Genomic DNA, 25926 nt, shown 5'->3' on the forward strand with positions numbered 1-25926 from the left:
CATGGGCTATAATTATAAATTTATAAACATAATAGTTTGCTATTGTTAAATAATTTTGCATTCTAGGAAAAATGATGAAATGATGCAAAACTACGTAGCTTTTAGATTCTGAACGAAGTGATGAATGTATTGATTTTACAATGATGTGTGTTTTTTTTTTTTTTTTTTTTTTTTTTTTTTTTTTGTGTCTGTGTACAGCATAACTAGTCGAAATAATGCTCCAATTTCAAACTATGGGGGTGGTTTCCGATGTAAAAGTGAATATCCTTGGTGCATTATAGAGGTAAAAAGTTAACATTTTCCAACAGTTTTCAAAAAAATCGAGAAAAACAAAAAAAAAATGACGGAAAAACGGCAATTTTTAAGCAAAACCAGTTTTCGACCAAATCGATTTTTTTTATGGTTGTAATTCAAAAACTAATCACTGAAAATACTTGAAATTTTCACCAAATGTTAATGTCAGTGGTATCCGTATATAGTTAAATTTTCAAAAAATTTTGACTTTTTTTGAGTTATTTATAGACCACTGAAATTTTCGATTTTTTTGAAAAATTTTTTTTAAAGTGTCGATAAAAAATTTTTGGATGACCAAAAAGTTTTGAAAATTTAATACAAGGTTCCTTATGAGTTGTTTTTAATGTAGCTAAAAAAAATTAAAAATCGTTAGTCACAATTTTTTTTTATAAGCGTTTTTAGTTCAAATTTTTACGAAATCTGTCGAAAACGCGAAAATTTGCAAGTAATTTTGAAGTTGAAAAATCATAAAATTTTTTTCTTTTATAACTAAGTTTTGAAAATTTGGTACAAGGTTCTCCATACATTTTTCTTCAAATATCTGTAAAAAAAACTCTACCGGATTCAGACAAAAAATTTTTATGAGTGTTTGAAATTTAAATTTTTACAAAAACCGCGTTAAATAACAGTTTAGCCTCAAACGATTTTTGATATTTGTTATTATTCGAAAAGTATAAGTCGTAGATACTTGAAAATTTTACCAGTTATTAAGATTCGCGTTTTCTTTACGTGATTTAAATTTCAAAATATTTTGACTTTTTTTGAGCTATTTATAGACAACTGAAATTTTCAATTTTTCTGAAAAAATATTTTTGAAGTGTCGATAAAATTTTTTTGGCCCTATCAAAATACTTGAAAATTTAATACAAAGTTCCTCATAAGTATTCTTATAGTGATTAAAAATTATAAGAATACATAGGCACATTTTTTTTTATTAGCATTTGAAGTTCAAATTTTGACGAAAATTCGTCAAAAGCATGAATATTTGCAAATTATTTGAAGTTGAAAAATCATAAAATTTTTTGTGTTTATAACTAAGGATTAAAAATACAACACTAAGTTTTCCATAAGTTTACCTTCAAGTATCTATAGAGAAAACTCGAAGCATCATTATAGGAAAAATTTTAAGTGCGTTTGAATTTTAAATTTTAACGAAATAGCGTAACGATAACGATTTATCCTCAAACGATTTTAAATATTTGTTATTAATTATTATTCAAAAAGTATAAGTCGTAGATACTTGAAAATTTTACCAGTTATTAAGATTCGCGTTTTCTTTACGTGATTAAATTTTCAAAATATTTTTTAATATAAGCTGGTTTTTTTAAACCACTTTTTTTACCAACCACTAGAAATTATATCCTAGGCTGACAAATCATCTTCGTTCAGAATCGTTTTTCGTATACAATGATAACTATCATTGGATTCAAATTTAACACTCCTATAATATATAATAATGATCCATACAGCACCTAATGTACAGCAGAGCGGTACTCACTTGCCCACATTTTTTTATTTTAAAATGAATGACACATTACATACAAATATACAATACATGTATAATGATGGTTACATTTTTTTTTGTAGTTTATTTTAAAATTTGAAGTAATTAGTATACGTGGATATTGTGAATAAGAAATTATTTTTATTTGTATCAATGAAATGCCAGCCAAAGACAGTAATATTATAGTTATTTTTAAAATATATTTAGGTCTGCATGTTTTTCGATTTACGTCATTGCCATCCCATTTCCTTGTTGGCTGTTGCAAACCTAACCTATGACGAGTACAATCTTTAACAATGTAAACCGAAAAACCATAGGTGGGTCTACGGGTTTTGCCTGTCATGCACAGGCATGACCTGCGAAATTTGATCTAACTTACATTATAAATTTCGGTATATAATATAAACTTTTTTTTCTTAAATTCTGATTTCATAATTTATACTAATTTTTTTGATTTTTATCATGTGGACTTTTATTATCTATTACATTAATATATATTAAGACCATTTGTAATTATAAAACTATTAATAAAAAGTATTACAAATTATATTTTAAAATACTAAATACAATTTCTTATTGCCTAATTATTTATTTATCTAATAAAAGGAATATTGTTTTTTATTCCTAATAAAAAAGTAAAACTGATTCAACCATTATTATATAATAATGATAAAGCTTATTAAGAAATTTGGGGGTCATATCCTTAAACCAATTTTTTTTAGGGGGTGATGAGGGTACAGGAACTTACTCTTTCTTAATATGTCTCTGGTGTGCATGACCTGCGAATAAGGTTTGGACTCGCCTATGCAAAAAACGTTCGTGTGAAAATGTGATACTTACGTACAATACATTTGATAGTGAAACTTGGGCTTTCTAGTTAAATAAATTATTTTTAATTTTAATTTAGTACTAAAAAAAATTCCTGTTTGAATAACAAGTTTTGTTAGAAAATATTAGTCAATTTTCATAAAAAAATTTCATAAAGAGCATTTTTTCATACATCATGTTCATGAATATCTCGTAAGTTTTTATGTAATGTATTGCGTCATTTGCCTTAATTATTTTAAAGAAGGCCTTGATTAACTGATAATTATAATTAATTAGTTATTGAATAATTTTGAAAATTTCTGGTCGCGATAACATTTGTAATATAGTGAAATAAATAACATAAAAATTATCAAAACTGATATCTGAACTCGTCGCATAACACGATATATTATGTATATTTATACAAAGACTGTTATGTCATATTTTGCACCTACGTCAGTCCAAGTATTGTTCAGATTTAAATTTTAATGATTATTAGGTATAGTTTAAAATAGGTACGTTTTTTTTTTTTATAAATTTTCCTCGCTCTATATTATCTATTATTTATGTAATATAATATATTAATATATACTGATATTGTATACACAATAGAAGAGCGTGTCATTGTATGTTCGTCCTCGTACTACCACAACTGTGCTATTTTAGGTCTAGGACTTATAGGTACTCCACTGACGCCTTCTCGCAATGTATTAAGTTCGAATTTTTATATTACCTATGTTTTAAAAAAATTAATTATAATTAAAAGCCAAAATCCCATCGTCGAGAAATATTTATATAAAATTAGAAAAAAAGAAATACCAAATATTTTGGAAAACAAATGTATAATACCTACTATTATTATAACATTATCAAAATTAATATTATAAATTAAAAAATAGGTACGTTTTAGAATATATTTAGACTATAATTTTAACTTTAAAATCCTATAATGTTTATTTATATGAAGTACAAAAATAGTCTTTATATAGTTTCTACAATTATTGAATTTTAATTAATTAAATTATAAATGACGTAATGATTGGTAATATTATTGTTATCCAAATATTTCTTGTGATTTGGCCGTGTTGTTATTGTTTGTTTATTTCGGAATTCAGTTTTAAAAGTAGTGATCAGTTATCACATCACGAACAATTTATATTTAATTTTCCAAAAATATTATTTTATTCCTATTTTATTTTATTTTTATTTGCGTATAGAAAATTAATTTTAGTACCTAACAAAAATTTGGATATATTTTGTATATTTTAAAAAACGTAAAAGAAAACACTATGTAACCTTTATTACCTTTTTTTATCATTTTTCTCTTCATTCAATTCTCTCTGGGCAGTGGGCACACAGTATTTATATTTTGGGGTAAATTATTAATATGTACCTAATAAATTAATAAAAATTCTATTTTAATTACATAGTCAAATTCATCTATTAATAATTATTAAGTACATACATATAATATATGAATATAAATGAACACCGTATACTCATATGAGCGAATTCATTTGATCGTGATCACTAGTTGCAAAGGCGCAACTAGGGTCAATTTTTTGGGGGGGCTAGAATAAATGCGATGCGTGTATATTTTGTTTATGGAATATGCAACATTGATAGTATCTGAAATAATAATAATATTTGAGGGGCTATCCAAGTGTTTATGGTGGCTAAGACCCTCCCAAGTCCCCCCTAATCGCGCCTATGAGTCTAATTATGTTTAAAGTTGAAAAAAGTATTTACATTTTTTTTCACATATCAGTGGTAGATTAAATTTAAAGTATAAGTAATATGTTATATCGTGAAATCCTCGCATGTGTTGTCTCCGTCTTACACATATACGACATGGCAAATTTTCTCATGACCGTCGTGATCATGGACTACACATTTCGTGTGCGTTTGGGCTCACGTTTTTAGTACGAAACGTAAGCGATTATTGATAATATTCACCATAACTAGGATAACTGCAGAAGTTGCTTAACAATGACCAAATATACGTAATATAGATTCTCGATAACATGTCAACAAACTCACATTTATTATATTTTCGTCAAAATTTACGTTTTTACAGAACTATTAATAAATAATAATATAGTAAAACTGCTATCGCGATTCACGGTGTTATTACATTTGAGTTCAACGGTCAAAAATAAGGATATAATATCATAATAATTAATAACTGTTTTGAACAGCGTCGTTGCAGTGTCCTTGATGTGGTTGTAAATTTATGATGCAATGTTTGTATGGTTGTACAAACTAGACCAAAACGGTGGACGTCGTTACAAACACGTGAAATATCGAACGAATATTTTAAACCCATGTCGTACTACTTAATAAGACAATAAGTAATAACTATTAATAACGTACCACGTATGTGGTGGTGATCCAGGTTAACCGGGTTATATCCCTTCTCCCTTCCCAAATACCCAACCGATCGGTATAATTTTGTTATTTCCAGTGGAGCCGATTTTTAGTGTAGTGTTATTTTTTATTCTTCTCAATTATTATTTATTGTCAAATGTTTTATTTTTATTAACGTAAGTCTTAAAAAATGATTTAAAGGATTGAAAATAATTCCATGAAAGTCGTGTCTCTGAGGTGAAGGCAAATTATTGTAAATATGCGTCGATTGTTGATTTTTTGGTACCTATCTATAGTATAGACATAAACATCACCAATGACGAAATAGTTCTTTTAGAAAAACACGACATTTTTTCGAGATAAATTTATTAGAGACAAGAAAAATAATGTTAGAAAAATCAGATACGTTTTTGACCAATTTACGTAATTAAAACTATGACCGAGTCCATTCCATAAACAGTTAGCACCGTGTGCAGCGATAAGGTCAAATGTACATTCAACATTGGTTCGGTATAATGAGAATTGAGAATCTAACCATGACGGTCGATATAATAATATTATTATTGAAAATTACGGTTAAAGAAATTCACTAACATATCAATGTTGTTTCCATTTTAAGAGGATGTTATACTCGTAAAACGTGTTGTATCCACTTTAAAACCAGTACAACATGGTCAATTTTCGTTCAACGTTACTTATTTTGTGACGTTGGTTCCAGTATTAATGTATTATAGTAAATTAACATTATTTAACTTAAAGGTAACAACGGCCAACTTTATCTGTGTTCTTTATTGGTTATGTATGATGTTATTGTTTTATAATATTTAAACGAATTATAAGTATTTTTAAATGGCAATATTTTACACTCATAGCTTGTTATATGTTTAAATATCGTAAAGAACATTTGAACGTTTGTACAAACGTACAAATACAGATAAAGTTATTATTTTTAAGTTTAATAATTAGTCAACTCTCTCTAATATTAAAGCTATAATAACAAAAAATTGGTTCTATCTTCTATGACAATTTGGTATTTTGTATGTGGATATGTGGTACCATTGATTAAATATATATTAATTTACGTTTATTTTACGTTTGTTCAGACGAAAACAACAGACGCGGAATGTTGACGCGACGTCTTATCTAACATAATATCGTAGGCGATTTTAATTATAATGGAAATTCGAAATATTTTCTGGATGGTCCAGTACTCTTGTCGTTGATTAGTAATTGCATAATTATAAAATTATGTAGAGTATTGACAATTTGTCGAAACACGCATTTACGTATGTTATTGACGTATAATGTCTCTTATGAGGGCTTCTAGTGCGATTTTCGATGTATTATAAACACTATTTCGTTAGTCGAAAGACTAAAACTAGTAATAACATAATATTAATAATTTCTTCTAAACTTTAAGTTTAAATATCATGTTTTTCTTTTTAAAATCTGTACAATTATCGTGTTATACCATTTTTGGGAAAGGAAATGTTTTCATTTCCAAAACGTAATATTATGCTAATTTGTGTTTTCTTTAAAATCTAAATCAACTGTAAAACGTGTAACTGTGCAAGTGTCATGAATAATTACTATTCTACAGAAATATTCAGTGTATGTTGAGTACACACTAAATATTGAAAGGTATAATAACATTTTATTTCTTAAAGTTTAAAAGGGCGTTATAGACTAATTTATCGGATTCGCTTTGAATTTCACGCGTGACGTTCGCTCGATTTATTTGTCATTATTAATTGTGCAATGTGCACCGAACGTCCGAACGTTTTGTACCCACCGACATTATATTTTATTATCGAATTGCATGCCAGCAGTGTTATCTCTTAACCGACGATGATTTTTTTTCACACGCCCGGCTAACCTTGAACCCGTTGCTCGTTGAAGCTACGAAAAATATTGTATACAAAAATACGTAAATCGTATTCGAACACACTATTTTTTTGAATGTCTCCAAACTACATAAAACAATATAATATTACAGACATTTTTCATAAATTTTAAATACTTTTTTACACCCACACGAAAATATCGTAACCAGTTGAATAATAGCTAATAATATGATCACTATATTATATTTATATTATACATTAAATTTATACTATAGCTGATCGTATATATTATTATGTACATTAATAATTAATATTATTATTAATATACGACGTTGTTCTTCTCAAATTAAATAATATCAGTGGATTTACCCATTTTAAAACTACACATAAACACAATAATATGCTTATCACGGTCACTTGGGTGGTTTAGTCTCAATATAAAATACTAGTCTAAAATTATATACAACCGTAATAACAATTTTATTTTATTAAACCAATAGCGTAGCTATTACATTGCTATACAAACAAAAAATATGCAAAATTTTAAAAATTGGCTTCTGAGTACTTATAAGTTTTGATGATCAAGTAGTATATAAAAATACTTTGACCAGAACAATAGATAATATTTTTCATTTACGTGTACATATATTTTTTTAATACATTTTCGGTTTATATTATTTGTACAATATTATATTATTATGGGAAACATATATAAAACATTTCGATGAAAAAGAAAAATAATGGATCCTGTTTAAAACATAAAAAGAGTTATGAAATTGGGGAGGGGGCTTATGATTCAACTATTTCTCCAGGGTTCTGACGACAATTCCGCCCACGTATATTTCAAAAAATGTTTTTTAATATGTTAAATATATTGTATACACTGTATATCATAATAATTCATGATTTTAAATAGGTATATAAAATATGAAATGAAAATTTGTCAATTTCATAGATAATTTTTAACAACCATTGTCGTTATAGATATATTCATATTACGGTATTAATGCTTTCGAATTTCAATGTCATTATTTCTTATAAACTGGTTCAATCGAAATTATATTTTCACACAATAATATACTTGTATAAGTATGAATAATATGTGTCAGTGTGACGCAAATTACTATTTATTATTCATGAAAATATAAATATGTATATCGTATTTTATTCAATGCGTAATATATTATATTTTATATGATGGCCAATAAAGCATACATCATTTAACTTACAGAATTGATACCGATTTGGCCATCAACTTAATACCAATCTTAACAGGTACCTATATGATAATACTAATAAAAAATAATTATTAAGTTTTTTTAGATTAGGTCACATATTGAATGGTCCTTACTGGACGATTCAGAAATTCAATGACGAAATTTCTCATTTTAAATAGCTGTAACCCTGTAGGAAATTATTTTATAATTAATTTATAAATTATTGATTATTGATCGAATGAGAAATTACATTCCTTTACCAAACTTAGTATTTTGAACGTTTGTTGTTTGTACGTTTGTTAAAGTCATTTTAAGACAAAAACATTTATTTATTTTATTAGCTACAATACTTATTACACTGGTCGATTCAATGATGTTATTTAAATTAATTTATAGTATGGATTTAAAATTTAAAAATAATATTATTCTATAATTAATAATTATATAATATCGATTACAATTTGAATCATTTAGTGCATAGATGCATGATGAACATTCAAATGCGCAATAAAATGTATATTAAGTTAATTCAACTCAAAAATCTTCCAACTTCAACTTTATCTCTTCCACTTAACGTTGATCCAAATTTGTTTGAAAACTTAAAAACATTTTTCCGTGAGTATTGGGTGCATTTAAATTCAAAATTTCTAACTTTAAACATAATATAGAAATAGAACAAACGTAATAATGGAAACATTTAATTTTGTTCGTGATACACAAATGAAAAATGTTTTAGTAAATTTATACCTTCTTAATATTTTATATTCTGTTTTCTGTGTGGTAATATTGCATAAACTTTTTATGCGAAGTCGTAAAAAAATTGTCCCAAATCATTTATTTCTTTTGACTTATTTGTAAAATAACGCAATCATACTTTAAAAAGGTCACTAAAGTGCGAGCAATCTTATTTTACCGATTAACATAAATTACATAGATACTTGTAAACACAAAATGAATTTTACGTCTTCAATAAAAGTGTAATAATAGTGTAATGTACGTAAAAAAATCTTCAAATAAGTAAAATAAGTAAATTTGTCATTTTCTTAATTTCTTAATAAATATCAAATTTTATCAACGTTTGATTTTTAAATAGTCATAAAAATTGAATGTGTTACACTGTTACAGTGCTTTACTGCTACAAGAACAATCAGTGTGGACCTTGTATACCATTATTATTTTTTTCACTAAAAACATATATAATGTTATTATCACAAATAGCACAAAAAGAACTGTAAACATACCGATAATATTATAAGATTACTGGAATATCATAATATGTTTATAAACGTTTGGTGAAAAATTTTAAATTACTTTAGTTTTTCTTGTTAAATTACAAAATATAAAAACATTCGTTTTGTTAAAAACTGGTGTTTCATTAATATTTCGTCATCATTTTTCTACAGTATATATTTTTTAATTATACATTAACAACTCTTTTTATTATATAAGTAAGAAAAAAAATATTTTTTTTTATTATTAATCAAGATCAAAAGTTAACAAATAATGCAGTTTACAACGAAAACCTACTTTTGATTATTTCGTTCCCAATAAGCATTGCTTACCGCTTATGGTTAAGCATATTGTCAACAAGACTTTTGTTTTGAAGTAGAATTAAATTATTAAGTAAATATAAAACATTATTTATTCAATGAACCCCCCCTATCTGTGATTAGTTTGATTTGTTATCAATAAACAATAAATATTTTAATGTGTGTTTTAAATTTTTTAACAAATCATAATTATATTATGAAAATAATATGGTTAAGATGGACACTCATGAATGATAATTTGTATAATAATTCATTTGGTATCAACGGAACATGCACAGCGGTAAAAAATGAAAGTCGTTCAAGGAAATCCAGCCTATATCATATTATTATATTCACAACGGCGGGAATAAATATAATATAAACATTACCAGAGTCATCAAATAGCGGATATTTTGTATAAATACGACTATGTAATCGTATTTTTTCGCCATAATCTTTCGTTTTAAACTTTTAAATAATGTTAATCTGATAAACAATAATAATATATAAAGAAGAAAATAATTTAAGTTGCATGAGCATCAATAAACTACGATATAATTAAATTGAGGTCATCGCTTTCGCGCCTAGGCGAAAAAGATGCAATCGTGGGTGTCCGTGTACACCTACTATTAAGTAATTTCAGTGTTTGAGAATCAGGTATATAGGGCCTTACACTGAAGCTATTAAAAATGTTAAAATATGCATTAAAAAATAAAAATAACCTATAATAGCAAAACCATTTTTTCCAAAATATTATATTTATTTAATAAAACTTTAGAAATAGATGAGAGGTTAATGACAATTAGTGGATACCAACATGATAATATAGTATATTATACTCGTATTGATAATATAATAATAAAAAATCATTAAATATTTTAACCGGACAATAACCAATCTAAGATACTTAGTCACATTGAAATAATACTTTTTAAGTTCTAAATAAACCGATGAATATATTGATTCAACAATCATACCTACGTATTTTTTTCTGTCTGTCATCAGTCATCACGCATTTTGGAGCTGTAAAATTGCTTAGGTTTTCAATTTTGATATTTTTTTTTTTGCTCAAAAATTGAACTCAGTTGGTACCTCAAAAGAACAAACTTTTCTTAAAAATTTGAGTAAAACAGAAACTATGTATTGTATTTTATGAAAACGATTTTCTTATTTGGTTGTAATATAAAAACGAATGACCATCAATATATCAAACTCGAGAATTTTTCTAAATGTTTATACATATTAGGATTTTCTATATATATGTAGTAATAGTATAATCTTTAAAATGTTTGACTAGGCATTTTTATGCAATTTGATATTCAACCTTCTAAAAATAAAATGAATTTGATATCGTACAACGTGCGTCGAACTTAACGTTTTTGGAATAGGTTTACTATAGAGTTTTAAGTTATTTATAGGAGTGTTAAATTAAACGAGACATACACATTTTAAGGTTTTCTGATAGTAGAAATTTAGATATTTATATTATTTACAGCTTAAAATGTTATGATATCAGTTAAATTATATTAACAAGAAATGTGCGACCCAATAATCTAACTTTATGCATTTATGATATAACAGTAGGTACTCCAAGGCCTATGATTGGGCACAAACGGTAGACAACGATGACGGGGCTGAATTCAGATCGGCGCAGTTTGCAATTAAGAGTGTGGAAAAGTAAAACCGAAACAAAACAAAATTACATAATGTTTGTAGATTATACTCTGTGTGGGTAGGATAAGAGCGTTATTATTGTTTTGGTTTTAATGTTTGTCGGTCGTCGAGAAGTTGAAGACGACTACGGTTTTGCATATTATTATTATTATAACATAATTATACGCAATCCGTATAGCGTGTATAGGTACCTAGCTACGTACCTATTATATTATGACGTGTTGGGTCGAATAAAATTGACGCAAGTCACGGTGCGCGAGAAAGTAATTAGGCCACTGCTGCAGTATAATAATATAACCTATTACCTTTTACAAAATATACAGTGTGAGTCTTTTATCGCAAAATAGTAATTTTAATAATTTTATAATATCTACTCCAATCATATTCGATTATTATGCGAATAAAAATTCTCAGAAAAATATTTTGTTTCTGAATATAATATGAAATGTAAACAACGTATAGGTTTGTTGTTGTTTAAAAAAATAAAATAAAATCATAATTTATAAAATTTGTAGAATTTGTTAACAAGAATTGCTTGATATAACATCGATGAAGAAAACATTTATGTTTTCGATAAATAAACACTCTGTATACAGTGTACACGCACTATATATGCACACGTCAAGTGTAAGAACTAATGATATTACTATGAGCAAACGTCAGAAAAAGATTTGAGCAATTTTGTGGTGAAAAAAATCATGACATTCGATAATGCGATAATTTCTAAAAGCCTAAATATCTATCTATACATAATATATATATATAATATGCGTGCGTGTGTGTGAACTATGAAATCCGATGGACCGTGATTATTATAATTATGTATACAAAAAATTACGTCTCGTATCTATAGTATGTACGCGAGGTAGGTATAGATAATATACTTACACAAGTTCTAATGTTATGCAGTTTATTATGTTCATTTTTGCGAACCGTCGCCTTTGCGAAATCCTCGTGTCATTGCTTTGACATGTGCAACGTATTATTAAAGCCGCAATGTTATTATAGTTATTACGATGATAACGATATTTAATACGGCACCGCTATCGCGCCGACCTAGCGTGAGTACGATATTTTATAGTTTTAAATAAAACACACACAACACCACTTGTCTGGTCTTTAGAAAGAGCGCGTATTTAATGGGGCCGATGCTCTCTCATTAAGCCTATTTTTGTTATCTATAAATAATATAATAATGTTATGTTCATATCATTGTTTCGTACTACTAATATTTTCATATAATAATATAAATAAGCTATGATATTTTGTATCTCTTCTCGTTATCTCTTTTGTAATATTCTCTTCTATCGACCGCTTTTGGACTAACTATGTTTTTAGAAACATAGAACAAAGAAAAATATGATGTGTCTTTTCAACATTATTACAATATTGAAATAATTAGCCATATATTCGAACGTATAATCAATAATGATACAGTACTGAACCTAATCACTATGTTATATACGGACATATACGATATATGATAGTGCGCTTTTAGATGAGTCGGGCAAGTGCTACGTGCACACATATATAGTCACGTCCTTGAAGTTTGCCCTGCAACTGCATTCAACGCTCCGTGGATGAAAAATCATCTAAAGTTAACAAATTATTTTCACTAAATATGCTGTACGCTGCAAGTTTTTTTATTTTTTAAAGGTTCAAGTGTAAGTTTGTCATAAAACTGCAAATCCCACTTTAGGTAGCTTTGTGAAGTTAACTAAATATTGTTAGAATGGACGGTCGGACGTATATTACGGATTGCACGAATGAGACACGCATCGTCGACGACCAATTGACGATATTGCTATTAAAACCTAATATATATATTATATAATGCTATACGTTGTTAAATATCTACCTCTTATTATATCGTGTATCAAATGCCATTCTCAAGAGTCCTGCAAGAGTCCATATGACCTGCGGGCAATGAATGTAATCTTACACGTCGACTATACCTATTATTGTACAAACTGAATGGGCGATTTGAACGCGCGCGTCCTAGTTTTTTAAAACGTTGCGATTAATCGCTCAAAACGAACACGTTACACAAAGTTTTATATGGGTTTATGTGTTAAACTAATATGAAATATTATTAAAGTTATTACTGGGTAGTGGGTACCTATATTTAATATTGTATACCACGTGTATGTTTGAAGTCTTAAACGGTATCTTAAGTATACATTTTGTAGGTAATAACATACTTTTTTTCAAGCATATAGAATGTTTCTTAATTAAACTAAAAAGTATGAATAAATGTGTTAATAACATACTATTTTCAATTATTGCTTTATTATAGCTTTCAAGATATATACGTGTATTAGTAATAACGATTCAAACTCATTAATAGAATACATACGGTCATAGAACGAGTTTATGTCCTATTATAGGTACCTATTCTTTTCATTTGCAACGAATGTGAAATTATTTTTTCGCAAATTGTATATTATTATATATTGTTTTTAAATGACCCGTGTACTAGCTCATATTATAAAGTTATTAAACTTGCAGTTTGTGAATAATTTATCAATAATCTCTTATTTTACCATGAATCATACACCTGTTGAAAATAACTATAGGTATAGGTATATTATTATAATATACGAGTATAGCCATATAAATGGTATAATATGCATGTACGATGTACCTATACAACGTGTCATGTTATTTTATTTCGAAAGTCGACCCGTTTAAAATTGAATCATCAGATTCTGTTGGCAAAGATATTGTACTCAAGGGTTGAAAAAATGAATATTTACAATTTATTACATTAATAATTACTTATACAAGTGTCAAGTAATTGAACGCATGTTACTTCGACTCCCGAGTTTGTGTCTACATACTATATATATATACGTATAAATGTATAATATATAGTAGGTACTTATATACAAGATGATTAAAGTTCATCCTCATTTTTGTCTCTGATAATGCATTTTCTTAAACGATAGAACTAACCTTTTATACTAATCGCTTAGTTAGAACGTGTTTTTATTATGTAAGTTCATTGTTCTTTAAAATGAATAATATATAGTATTCTTCATGCTTTTTTCATTTAGAGAAACTGTACCTACAAAATTAGGTACTTGATCTAAAATTTAAAAATTATTTCAAAACCATTATAGTTTGTACAAAAAAGTGCTCTCGCATAGATTAAAAAAGAAATATATGTCAATCACTGAGTCATAATCCAAAGATTTTTACAATTGTCTTTAAAATTCACGCAGAGCATAAAACCGCCAATGAATTAAGACACCATATAATATAAACACAGAGGTCCTTGAAACCATCGGTACGAAAAAAATAAAACAAAGCTAAAAAATAATTTTTAAGTTTAATTTATGTACCTCACTATTGTACCTAATAATTATTTTATTTTATTATTTTATACTTATTTCATAATTTATTCGTAAATTTATTTTATACACCTAATAATTATAAATAAGACTTAAGTTTAGACCCATAGTCATTGAAGCTGAATTAAATTATATTACTTATGTACCTAAAATTATACGCCATTATTGACCATAGTTATGCTATTATTGCTCTGTCCGATTTATCAATTTAAATAGCTGTCTATTCATTTTCAGATACTTCCTTTTTTTACATTAAAAAAGTTCAAATTTGAAATATTGAAGTTAAATTACTAGGTATCTACTTAAATTTATTAAAATGATCATTTTAAATAATTAAGTTATTTTTAAAAAAAAAACCATCATTAAATGATACAAGATAAGTCATAAAGATATATTAAAGAAGAGGTTCGAGTAATTTTATAACCATAAATAGGTGGTGCTATATACGAGGGACAAACCGCCCTCCTGCTCTAAAAATTAATCTGCAGGTATAATGGTCCAAAATAAATATGCTATAAGAAAAACTTTTCTCGCGGATTTCATCCAAATAACTTAGCCTCAAAATATTGAACCTATTTGTGTTAATGGTTAAATTGTAAACTAGGTAACTAAATTAATATACATTTTCATAATTTTATTTACCTACTCATGTTCGTAATTAGAAGAAAGAATAGCTTTGTAAGAGTGTGAGACATCAAAAGTTAGAATTCTAGTTCACCTTTGAAATTAGAACCACTTCCAAAAAAAAAAAAAAAAAAAACAAAAATATATGTATTTTTGTAAATACAAAAGAAAGAAAAAGAAAGAGAGATAGTGATAGAGAAATGATAGATATAATAATAATAATAACAACGATAAAAATATATACGCACTATACACTTGTATATGTATAATATTATGTGTTTAAAATATTATTATGAAACTGTTTAATCGGAGTCGTTGCATAATATTATTATAACTGGCGTATACGACCACGACAGCGACTGCGGTTTAAAGTGCATCGGAACTGGATGACCTTGCATAGATATTTCAAATATTATAATACATGTAGGTCTCTAATATATATTTTATACTAATAAGAGTATACCTATGTATTATTATTATACTCAGATGACAGCGTGTGCTTGGCTAGACGTGTTTTGTGTAGAAACTAGAAAGTACGTCATGTTCGTAAAGAAAATATTTTAATCACATCTCCTTACGAGTTTTGGAGTCAACGTATTTTTATAGTATAAAAAAAAAAAACACTTTACTTACTTCTTGTGGAATTTTCAGATAATTTTTTGTTCCCCTACTATTATTATTATTATTATTAGAAAGTCAAAGATTTTTACGTTTAGGATTTTTGTAAACACAAAACTACTGAATAGTTTAGTAAAGAAAAAACATTAAAACTAAGTATACGTTATTGAGATTATAAAATGTAGACTTGCTACGTAAAGATACGTTTACGGTGTACCTATTTTATGAATTTTGATTATCGATGCGATTACCTGTGACAATACCTACGGATTTCTTTGTAAAACACTGCAGGAAGTCGCCACTCACTGATAGATGTTTATTTAATTTTTATTAATTTCATCAGTTTTTTTTATTTTTACACTGCAAGTCATAATTTATATAATGTATGTGTTCTATGTTTTTAATAATAATAATAAAAGAATTATCTGCAGCGATCATAAGTATTATAACGTTACATTTGTGGCTATTTATCGGTAAACGACCACGTACTTTATTTTGCCAAAAAAGTTTCTATTAAAAGGATATTGTACGCCCGCTGTGTTGTCTCCGTTTTACACACCTACGACTTATATATTGTAAAATAGAATGAATTGTATAAAATGATAACTTTTTGTTGTAAAAACATTTCTTTAGCGAGTAACAAAAAAAAGTGTTAAAAACAATGTATTGAAAATTTAACTAATAATTTGAACAATAAAAAAATGTCTTAAGCCCCCTAAATAATATGTGTTTGGGGGGGGAGGTGAACCGTGTCCAGCGGAATCGACGTATAGTCCGTATAGATATTATAAACAGCAGTCGGCGGAATCAACAATTTCCCTTATCTAGGGCCCCGCGTAAGGCGTAAGCTTTTATTGATATTATTATTTTTAAGTAAGTTGTGATAATTTTAAAATGTACAGTATCAAAAATAACAGCACGTTATTGAAATTGGCGAACGAACATTTGGTATGTCGTACGTGTGAAAAACGGAGACAACACATGCGGGTACGACGTCCTCTTAAGAAGATTTCCCACTATCGCGCGTTTTTTTAGAGAAAAATAGATCTGTAGGCGTTTCTACGTACTAACTTGAGTCTACTCCAATAATAATTTTTTATTTACATATTTTTATTTATTATCGAGTCAGTTAAGTATTTTGATTTATATTTTTAATCTATATTTTTTCCATTAACATTTCTAAAAGTATACGATTTTTTTTTCTTTCTAAATTTGAAGTGAGATTTTTTCTTTTAAATAATAATAAATTAAAAATTAGACTCAAAGAAAAAAAATTGACTTGAAAAAAAAATAAACTTTGTTTTCAAAATCATTATCGCTTTGTAAAAAATTGGAATTCAATTGTGTCTATGATTTACAACATTTCACCACGGGGTTAGTGTGGAATCCCTAAATGGCGTATACGTCTTTTTATAATATTATAGTGTTGAAGATTAATATTGGTTATTTTTTTATAATAACTTCGTTGAAATGTATGTCTTTTTTTTAATATTGTCGAATGTATAGACGCATCAAAAATTAATTCGAAATGTGTATTATGCATTAGGTACATTGTGAGTCCTTACATACATGCATATAAATATATAATGTGCGGTTTCAACATATACAACACACGGACGAATATCTATAATATATATTTGAGTACGTGTCAATAATGACGTACATCCGTAGTATGAATGTGAACGGTGTGCTTATAGTTTTGACAGATGAGCGAATGAATGATGACCATCAAACGCGTCGTTGTGTTATAACTTACTTATAATACATATATATTATATATATTATATATGACCTAGGTGGTAAGCTTCTGCAGAGGCGATTTGCGCAGCAGGTATTACATTATTGTTATTGGTGATGGGAATATGGAACTTAAAACACTGTATGAGAATGTTCGCACCTTCTCACAGTTCGACCAAAAATTAAATCTAACATATAAAATAATACATAGGTACCTATTATTCTTGTGGTGACGAGTGTAAGAGTAATTTGAACACCAAAAGTTAATTTGATGTGAACATTGATAAATAATAAAATATATTTAACTGATTAATAAAATAAACGTATTATATGATTTTGATCATTGTTTAAATGGTAATGTGTAATTACCTATGAATGAATGATTATATTTTTTAATTTTTAATTTAGTATCTATTTATACAATCTGTATTCTGTAGATATCTTTCTAGAATAAGCACAAATCATGTCTGTAAGGATAATGTATAATAAGATAATTTGAATTAGATATACATCAAAACACACTGATCACTTGAGCGAAGGAGCCATCCAGCGATGGAACTTTGTGTATAAAAAAACGGTATTTATCAGTTGAAAATGTAAAACGATTGTTCTTTTCTTTATTGTCTGCCATATTATAATGATTGAATTAAGACAGAACTTAGGTACCTACGTAAAGTACACCTATATAATTGCAATCGTAATCTAAACGCCAATAAGTGTGTGTTAAAAAAGAATATTATGTACGATTGGTTATGATTATTATTATTATTTTAAACATTTGATAAATTAAGTTTTATGAAACAGAAAAATGAGATTTATACCTCAGGTGAGATAATGTAAACTGTTTCTATATATACTTTAGTGACTTCTGACTAATAATTGTATTATTGTCGCGGTCAATGAAGCATCAAAACAATTCGTTAAGTATACGTTATAGGTAGGTACGTGATATAATTATTATATTATGTCGTAATATCTTATTACTCAGGAAAAACACCATGTACGTATTATACGTGTTGAATGTCAGTGACGTTTTTAATTGTATCATTTTCAAGTAGGCAGGTATTTTTGAAAATGACGTATGCAATCGATAGGTAATATTGTTATACGCACTCGTGGTATATGATTTTATCAAACAGCGCGAGGTACGGGGAATACGTTTTTAGGTACATTACGACTGTTTCAAGTGAATAATTTATTATTAATTAATAAACATCCGCAACGCGGAATACAATGGATTTATCGTTTAGAATATAACAACTGTATAATTGGGTTATAGGTATAAGCAGTAAGCGTCAAGTGCGTCGGTCGAGCATAAATCGGGTACTTTATATAGATTTTCTGGTTTGTATTTTTACCGATTATAATATATGCACCTGCTGTAGGTACAATATATTTAATGAATAATATTAAAAAAAAAAAAAATTACATCGTCGTTAGTCGTCCTATACGCGATATATGGACATATGGTACAACATAATTGTATGCGACGCGCGTGGCAATGACCAAGCGTTTAATATCTATAATACCTATATATATTATTAACCTACACTAAACTCGGCTGTTGGTCATAGGTTTATTATCAAGTTTTTACAGACAGTAAGCGCACATATATAGTAATATATCCCAAACAGTACGAATCACAATGTGAACATTCTTTTGCCCGTTGACCGTTAGGATAAATTCTCATACGACCGAGTGAGCTTAATAAGAATATACATATATTTACTGACAATTTGAAATATTGGGAAATACCTTCTAGGAAACAGCTAGGTGCAATATTCAATTTATCAATATTTGTATACGTCAAATTAAAAAATATATATACTTTGAATAAATACCAGTGATAAAAACCCCCGTTTTTTAAAGTGTATAACCATATTATTTTATCAATAATACAAACAATTGTACTCATGTGCAGGCTATATTATATTTGTTCACATATTTTACTTTTTTTTTTTTTTAGTTACCTACATATCTTATAATTTATTTGCCTTACACATCCATCGGCTGCAGTGTTGCTGTATATAATGTATAGATAGTCGTACTGCATGCCTAAATCGCCTATAAAATATTCCCTAACTCTATGAATTTTTAATAAATTTACACAACTATAAAAAAAACACTCTACTCATTATAGAAATTTTAAGAAAATTAATCAGCACACATGCATGTATAATATATTATGGTATTTCGTTGATTGTGGAATTATTAGAGTGATTGTGGAGTTATTAGAGTGATAACGAGGTGCCAAGAAATGATAAGTTAACATTATATATATACATCACTGCAGTTAGACAGACCATATGCACGATATACTTCCAATAGTTATTTATTTAATATGCATACAACAAAAATAAATTAAAAATTCATCAGATTCCCAATTATGGTTACTTAAATATATGAACATATTAAACTACAGCTTATACTAAAAGAAGAGTTATATGTATAAAGTCTATCCCAGGGTCCTGAATACAACCAAATCAAAGGCATGTCTCTTGTTTTAAAAATATGAGTAATAAGTAATAACATAACCATTGGTTATTAATACATTTAAAATAAATATTATTAATGTGTCCATTGTCCAAAAATAAATAATAATAAGCTATCATTTTACAAAAGAAATAACATTTAGCTACGTAATAAAATGTATAGCTTATAAAATACAAAAGCAATTAACTGAATTTGAATATGTGTTGTAACATTTTTTATTAAATGCTATATCGGGTACCGATTATATCAAAAATACATGTGTAATATTTACAGAGGAAAAAATAACTAGATAAATTAAATGTATTTCAGTGTTCTTATAGGTACTCTTGAGCCATTAATGAGAGTTTGAAATGTTTGAAATGTCAGCATTAAAAATTGAAGTGATTTCTTAAATAAAATGTTATCTTATACATATTATACTGATATAATATATAAAAACATTTTTTTGTCAATAGTGCATACTTTTTATGTACACTTTTAAAGTAAAAAATTTGAATTATTAGCTTTATTTAGTTCTGAATGTTATATTATATACGATAGAACCTCGATGTTGCAGAACTATTATTTGATAAGCAAGAATATTAAAAACAATTTTCTTAAAATTTTATAGAAAAGATGTAGGTATTTATTTCAGTACCTATTGTTTATAAGTTTACTGACACTGTAAACCTGAAGTTGTTATCAAGTGAAAAGAAAAAATACCAATTAATATAATCGTTATTTAAAATAATTTATCATACTATTTTTATTATTTACTAAATTTGATTGAACGACCCGATTGAAAAAATTAATTTTTATTTATTACTTATTTTTTATATTTTTCATATATCTATAAATTATAATATACTCGTAAGTGCATATTTTACCATTTTGGCCTTGTAAAATTGTATTTTACTAATCATATTTTTAATGAATATTATCCCGGGCACTAATGATAATAATTATCTGAAATAGTGTATATACCTTCATATGTTTGCAAGCTGCAGTATTATAGGTGGATATTATGCACTATTTGAGACGTTCCATTCATTACAATTTACAATATTAATTTATACGATACAGAACTTCCTATGGGTAACCGCGCATGCATATACAGTAATAAATTTAATGACGATGTTTAATCCTTAATCCTGCAAAGTAATGTGTAACTACACGCGAGTATTGTCTATATATATATATTATATATACACGAAAATGTGACACCTTGGTACATTAAATAATAGCCATTTGACACGAGAGAGCACAATAAGGGCAACTCATTAATTTGCAGACGTTTTCTAACATTTTTATAAAACATGTGTGAATATATAATATAATATTATATAATATTAATATGTTAAGAATAAAACTAGGTATTTATTGAACAATTTTGTACATAGTTTCTTATGATACCTAATTTTAATACTGTCTATGAAGTACTTAGTTATTTTTACACAACTTATACAAATGAAGTTATTGCGCTAAAATCAATTAAACATGTTTTCAAAAACGTCTCTCATCGGTTATAGGCCATATATCGCATTAATGGGACGTTTCCAATGCAAAAAAACGTATATGGTAATAGTAAAACTATAATAACATATTAGGTACGTTGTAAGTGTGGAGAGTTCATAAAATAAATTTCAGTGTTCTCCATTAAAAAACTGAAAGTATTCATATCTGATATGCGCGAAAAACGACAGCACTAATTTTAACGACCATTTGAACTACAACCATGAGTTATAAGTGCATAGTTATATATTTACAAATATATTTGAAGTATTTTTTAGGTATATTTTTAATTAATGTTTCAATAAAATGCACGATTAGCGAATCACTTGCATGTCTGCAAGAGTGAAATAATATTATTAATATTCCATTTACCGACAAGACCTACTCTTCAGTAGTCCGCATCATAGACTATATAGGCACTGAAAAGATGTTGGCGTAATATTTTCAATCCGTGTATGTGTACTGTGTATAGTTACCCACTAGATTGTATATCGATAAATGCAACGTCGTAGTTTTACTAGGTAAAAAATAATTTGTATGATTTTTGATTATACGTTCTATACCTATACCTAATATCATAATACATGTTATTAGCTATTACCTAATAAAAAATAATTTATGCACAATAACTTAAATTTGCGAGGACAGATATTTCACTCGGTAAACTATCATAATATATAGGTACGCTGTAAAATGTTTATGTCTCAGGTTACACAATAATGTCATTACGGGCATGAACGTACTTATATAATATTCAGAATTTTTGAACCTAAACTTTACATTAAAATAGTTAAAATATAATTACATAAATGATTGTATTTAAGTGTTCAAACTACAACACAAATGTTTCAAAATGAAGCTATTAAGAAAATATTACTCATACCTATACCAAATATAGTTTGTGTAATTACTTCGATATTTAACAGTATTATCTTTGTATATTGGCATAACAAAGAGAACGGTAAACAAAAATATATTTATGGCACTTATAATTTCGATCATTTAAATGAAATTATACTATAAAAGCCGTTTAAATAAAACTGTTTTAATATTTTATAAACATAATAGGTATGTCGTTGATAGGTGCATAATAAATTAAGGTATTTAAATTTTATTTTTTTAATGTTTAAATAATGGAATTTCTAATTGAATATAATACACGTTTTTATAAAATTGCATAAGATAATTATTAGATTTGAATAGATAATTACGTCTGTGCCAATAAAGATAGATAATATATTATATCTATTCATTATAATATAATATTTGGCTTTTACTATTTTTTGTTTATTATTCGTTTTAAATTAATTAGATACCATATTCATTTACATTATTGTTTATATTATGTTAATGTACTTACGAATTAGGTTCATTAACTGTATTATTCAGTCTATTCCGTATTTTACATAATATTTATATTTACGTCTTGTACTTCATTTTTTTGCATTTAACTATACCGAATATCCGTGTACAAAAAAAAAAAAAAATGATACATGTATCATCATTAGGTATATCAAAGGAATATAGGTACTACACGAAAACTATTAAAACGATATTTGAAATATTTTTAATGTTTCATAGAGGTTTAAGGTTACCATATAAATTGTACCATACAATAAACATAAATGTACCTATATGCGTATACAACATTTTCATATTATAATTTTAAGACTTTTTGGCGTATAGCAACTCAATTTTTAAAATTGTGCAGCGATCGATTGGTGAAGACCAGGGACCTATATTGATAATATTATGTAGGTATTAGGTAGTAGTGGTAGTAGGTACGTAAGATTTTAAAATTAATTTCGTGTATAGATTTTTTAGTGAAAATTAAAATTCTGGTCATCACTCATTATTAGTTATTATTTCTTGACATTAATTAAATAATAATTAAAGTTAATGACCTGATTATTGTACATTTATATTAGCACATGATTAAGAATTTTCGAAGATATTCTATATGATGAATCGGATAAACCTGATTGACGGAATTGTTACTGAAAATAATAGGTGTGTGTGTTTTGAATTAATTGCTGGAAGTTTTTTTCGCGGGTTAAACTCGTCAGTGGTTTCGTTTTGTTGTCTGGAGGTTGTTGTCACTATCGTATTTCACAAATTTACGATTTATTTCACAACACGATGTTGAGTATATAGCTAAGTACGCTATAAACCTACTATTAGACATTAGTACACACTACACTGTACTAGCTATACCTAGCTATTATATTGTTATAATTATTTAAGAAAGTATCTAGCAAACACAGAAAAGTTTCTTAATTAACATAATATAGTTTTATAATAATCGTTTTATGTATTTTGTTGATTTTTGAAATGAATTTTTAATTTATTGAATCAACAGTATTATATTACAATTTAGATGTACGGCCTAAATCTTTATTTGGACATAGTAAAAATGTAAAGAATATACGTAGATACATAATATATAATTTCCATAAAACAATTTCTTGTTAGATTTGATTGTGCGTTTCAGACTATTATATATATATATTATAGTATTTTAATTGTATTTAAAGAATAAAATATAAAAAATAATTTAAATAAGTTTAAAAATGATTGTCTCCGAAAACCTATAGGCTTGTGAAAGAGACAACAGTTCTTATTTTTAAAATAATTACATTAATAAATCAATTAATCTTTATTTAACTATAATTGGTATACAAATTTAAAATTTAAAATTCTTCTACGCATATAGATGTATAGCAGGATACCTACCTATACCTATATATTTATATGGTTATATACTTATATATTACCTACATAATATTATTATATACACTTCATGCTTGTCCATAGTCTAACGATGTTCTTGTGTGTATGAAACTTATTTAATTATCGTTTTTGCTCGAAATCATTACAGACAAGATCATCAATCATCATATAAATTTACAGAAGCCGCATTTACATAACACGCGCAGGTACTTCACAACTAATAACTATAGGTACGGAATTGCCATCCTGAGTTAATTCGTTAACTTATATATATTGTTACTCGTTAATATCCTCATATGGTGCACAAATAAATATAATAATATATGGTCGGGGAAAGAAGGTAGGCAAAGATTTATTACAAGCTACTTAGTCATTGTTCAAATATTTTTATCATAAATTATTTGAGAAAATTTATCACCGATAGCTTTCAAATTTGTTATTTTATTATTTTTTAAGAAAATCAAATTTTAATTTAAAAAACGTATACAAGTAGGTACCAAATGCAGAAAACCTGTTGAACATATTAGAAATACGATACTAGAAATACGACAACGACGACGACGATTCATCATCTCATTAATTTTATTGAACATAATAATAATAATAATAATAGTAATAATTAATTTCTCACTTACCGCGGTACATATCTTTTTGAATGAGAAATGAAACGTTCTTATTGTTTTCCTCCGACAGAAAGGCGTACTGGCGATGTTGGTCTGGATGTCTCGCAGGTGGCATCGGCAACGAGTCGTTTCTACACTCATTGATTTCAGTATGGTTTAGTGATGCGAAGTTTCTGGAATCGCACTTTCGGTGCGTCCGGACTTGTCCTGCAGCCGGCTCGTTCGCGACAAAAGCGACGAAACAACATACCTGCAGGACGACCAGCATGGACCATCGTTCGAACGATTTGGACATTTTGGCGCGGTACGTCCGTCAACGGATATCCGAAAAAACGTCGGGCGCGATGTTAAGACTCAAACGGTAGACGACTTACGTCCAAAGGCAGTGGACCCAAAACCTACACGGGCGTAGGCACTAACTGTCGGGTGACGTGCGCGTGTATTTGGGTACAATATTATATTATAATACGAAGAGATACCAGCACTGCACGCGTGTATAATGGTACGTGTCGTAGGTGAGTTATGATCGTCGACTGCGGTCGCGTATCTCGCGGCGGACGGTTATGTATTAGGTATTAATATTATTAGTGTCGTGTAGCCGTACCGTCGAAAATTATAATTCAGATAGAATATGATTTTTTTTTTTTTTTTAATGTCGTTTTTTAATCGCAATTTACTATCGGGTTTGATATTATGTTATTATCATTTTAATATGTTATTCGCCAGTAGTACAGAGGTGACCATCGACTGACGTTCGTCAGTTATCGCGGCGATATATTATTGTTATTCAGGCGGCGGCAACGGCGTCTGTCCACGTGCCCCTCTATAACAGTATATACCTACAACACGGGTGTTGTTGATACCGCACGCATCTCTTTCACTTTCTTCAGTTGTTTCCAAGGTGGACGACGATGCCGCCACCTCCGCTCCACGGCAACGGCACGTCATCGTTTTATCCGTCACACGCCGTGGCACAGGGCCCCCAGTGCCCCAATACGTCGTGTGTTAGGCTGTATTCAAA

At 27.6% G+C, this 25926-nt stretch overlaps 1 protein-coding gene across 1 annotated transcript in view; it reads right to left on the bottom strand.

Annotated features, from left to right (window-relative positions):
• The window catches only part of LOC114124482 (nose resistant to fluoxetine protein 6-like), a 59871-nt gene extending 34166 nt beyond the window's left edge, over positions 1-25705 (bottom strand). Inside the window, exon 1 of the mRNA XM_027987738.2 lies at positions 24918-25705. Coding sequence (XP_027843539.2) covers positions 24918-25200 — 283 coding nt within the window. The 5' untranslated portion in view covers positions 25201-25705. The remainder of the gene's footprint in view (positions 1-24917) is intronic.
• Positions 25706-25926: the final 221 nt, after the last annotated feature.

The sequence above is a fragment of the Aphis gossypii genome, chromosome X, assembly GCF_020184175.1.
Source record: "Aphis gossypii isolate Hap1 chromosome X, ASM2018417v2, whole genome shotgun sequence".
Lineage (NCBI taxonomy): Eukaryota > Metazoa > Arthropoda > Insecta > Hemiptera > Aphididae > Aphis > Aphis gossypii.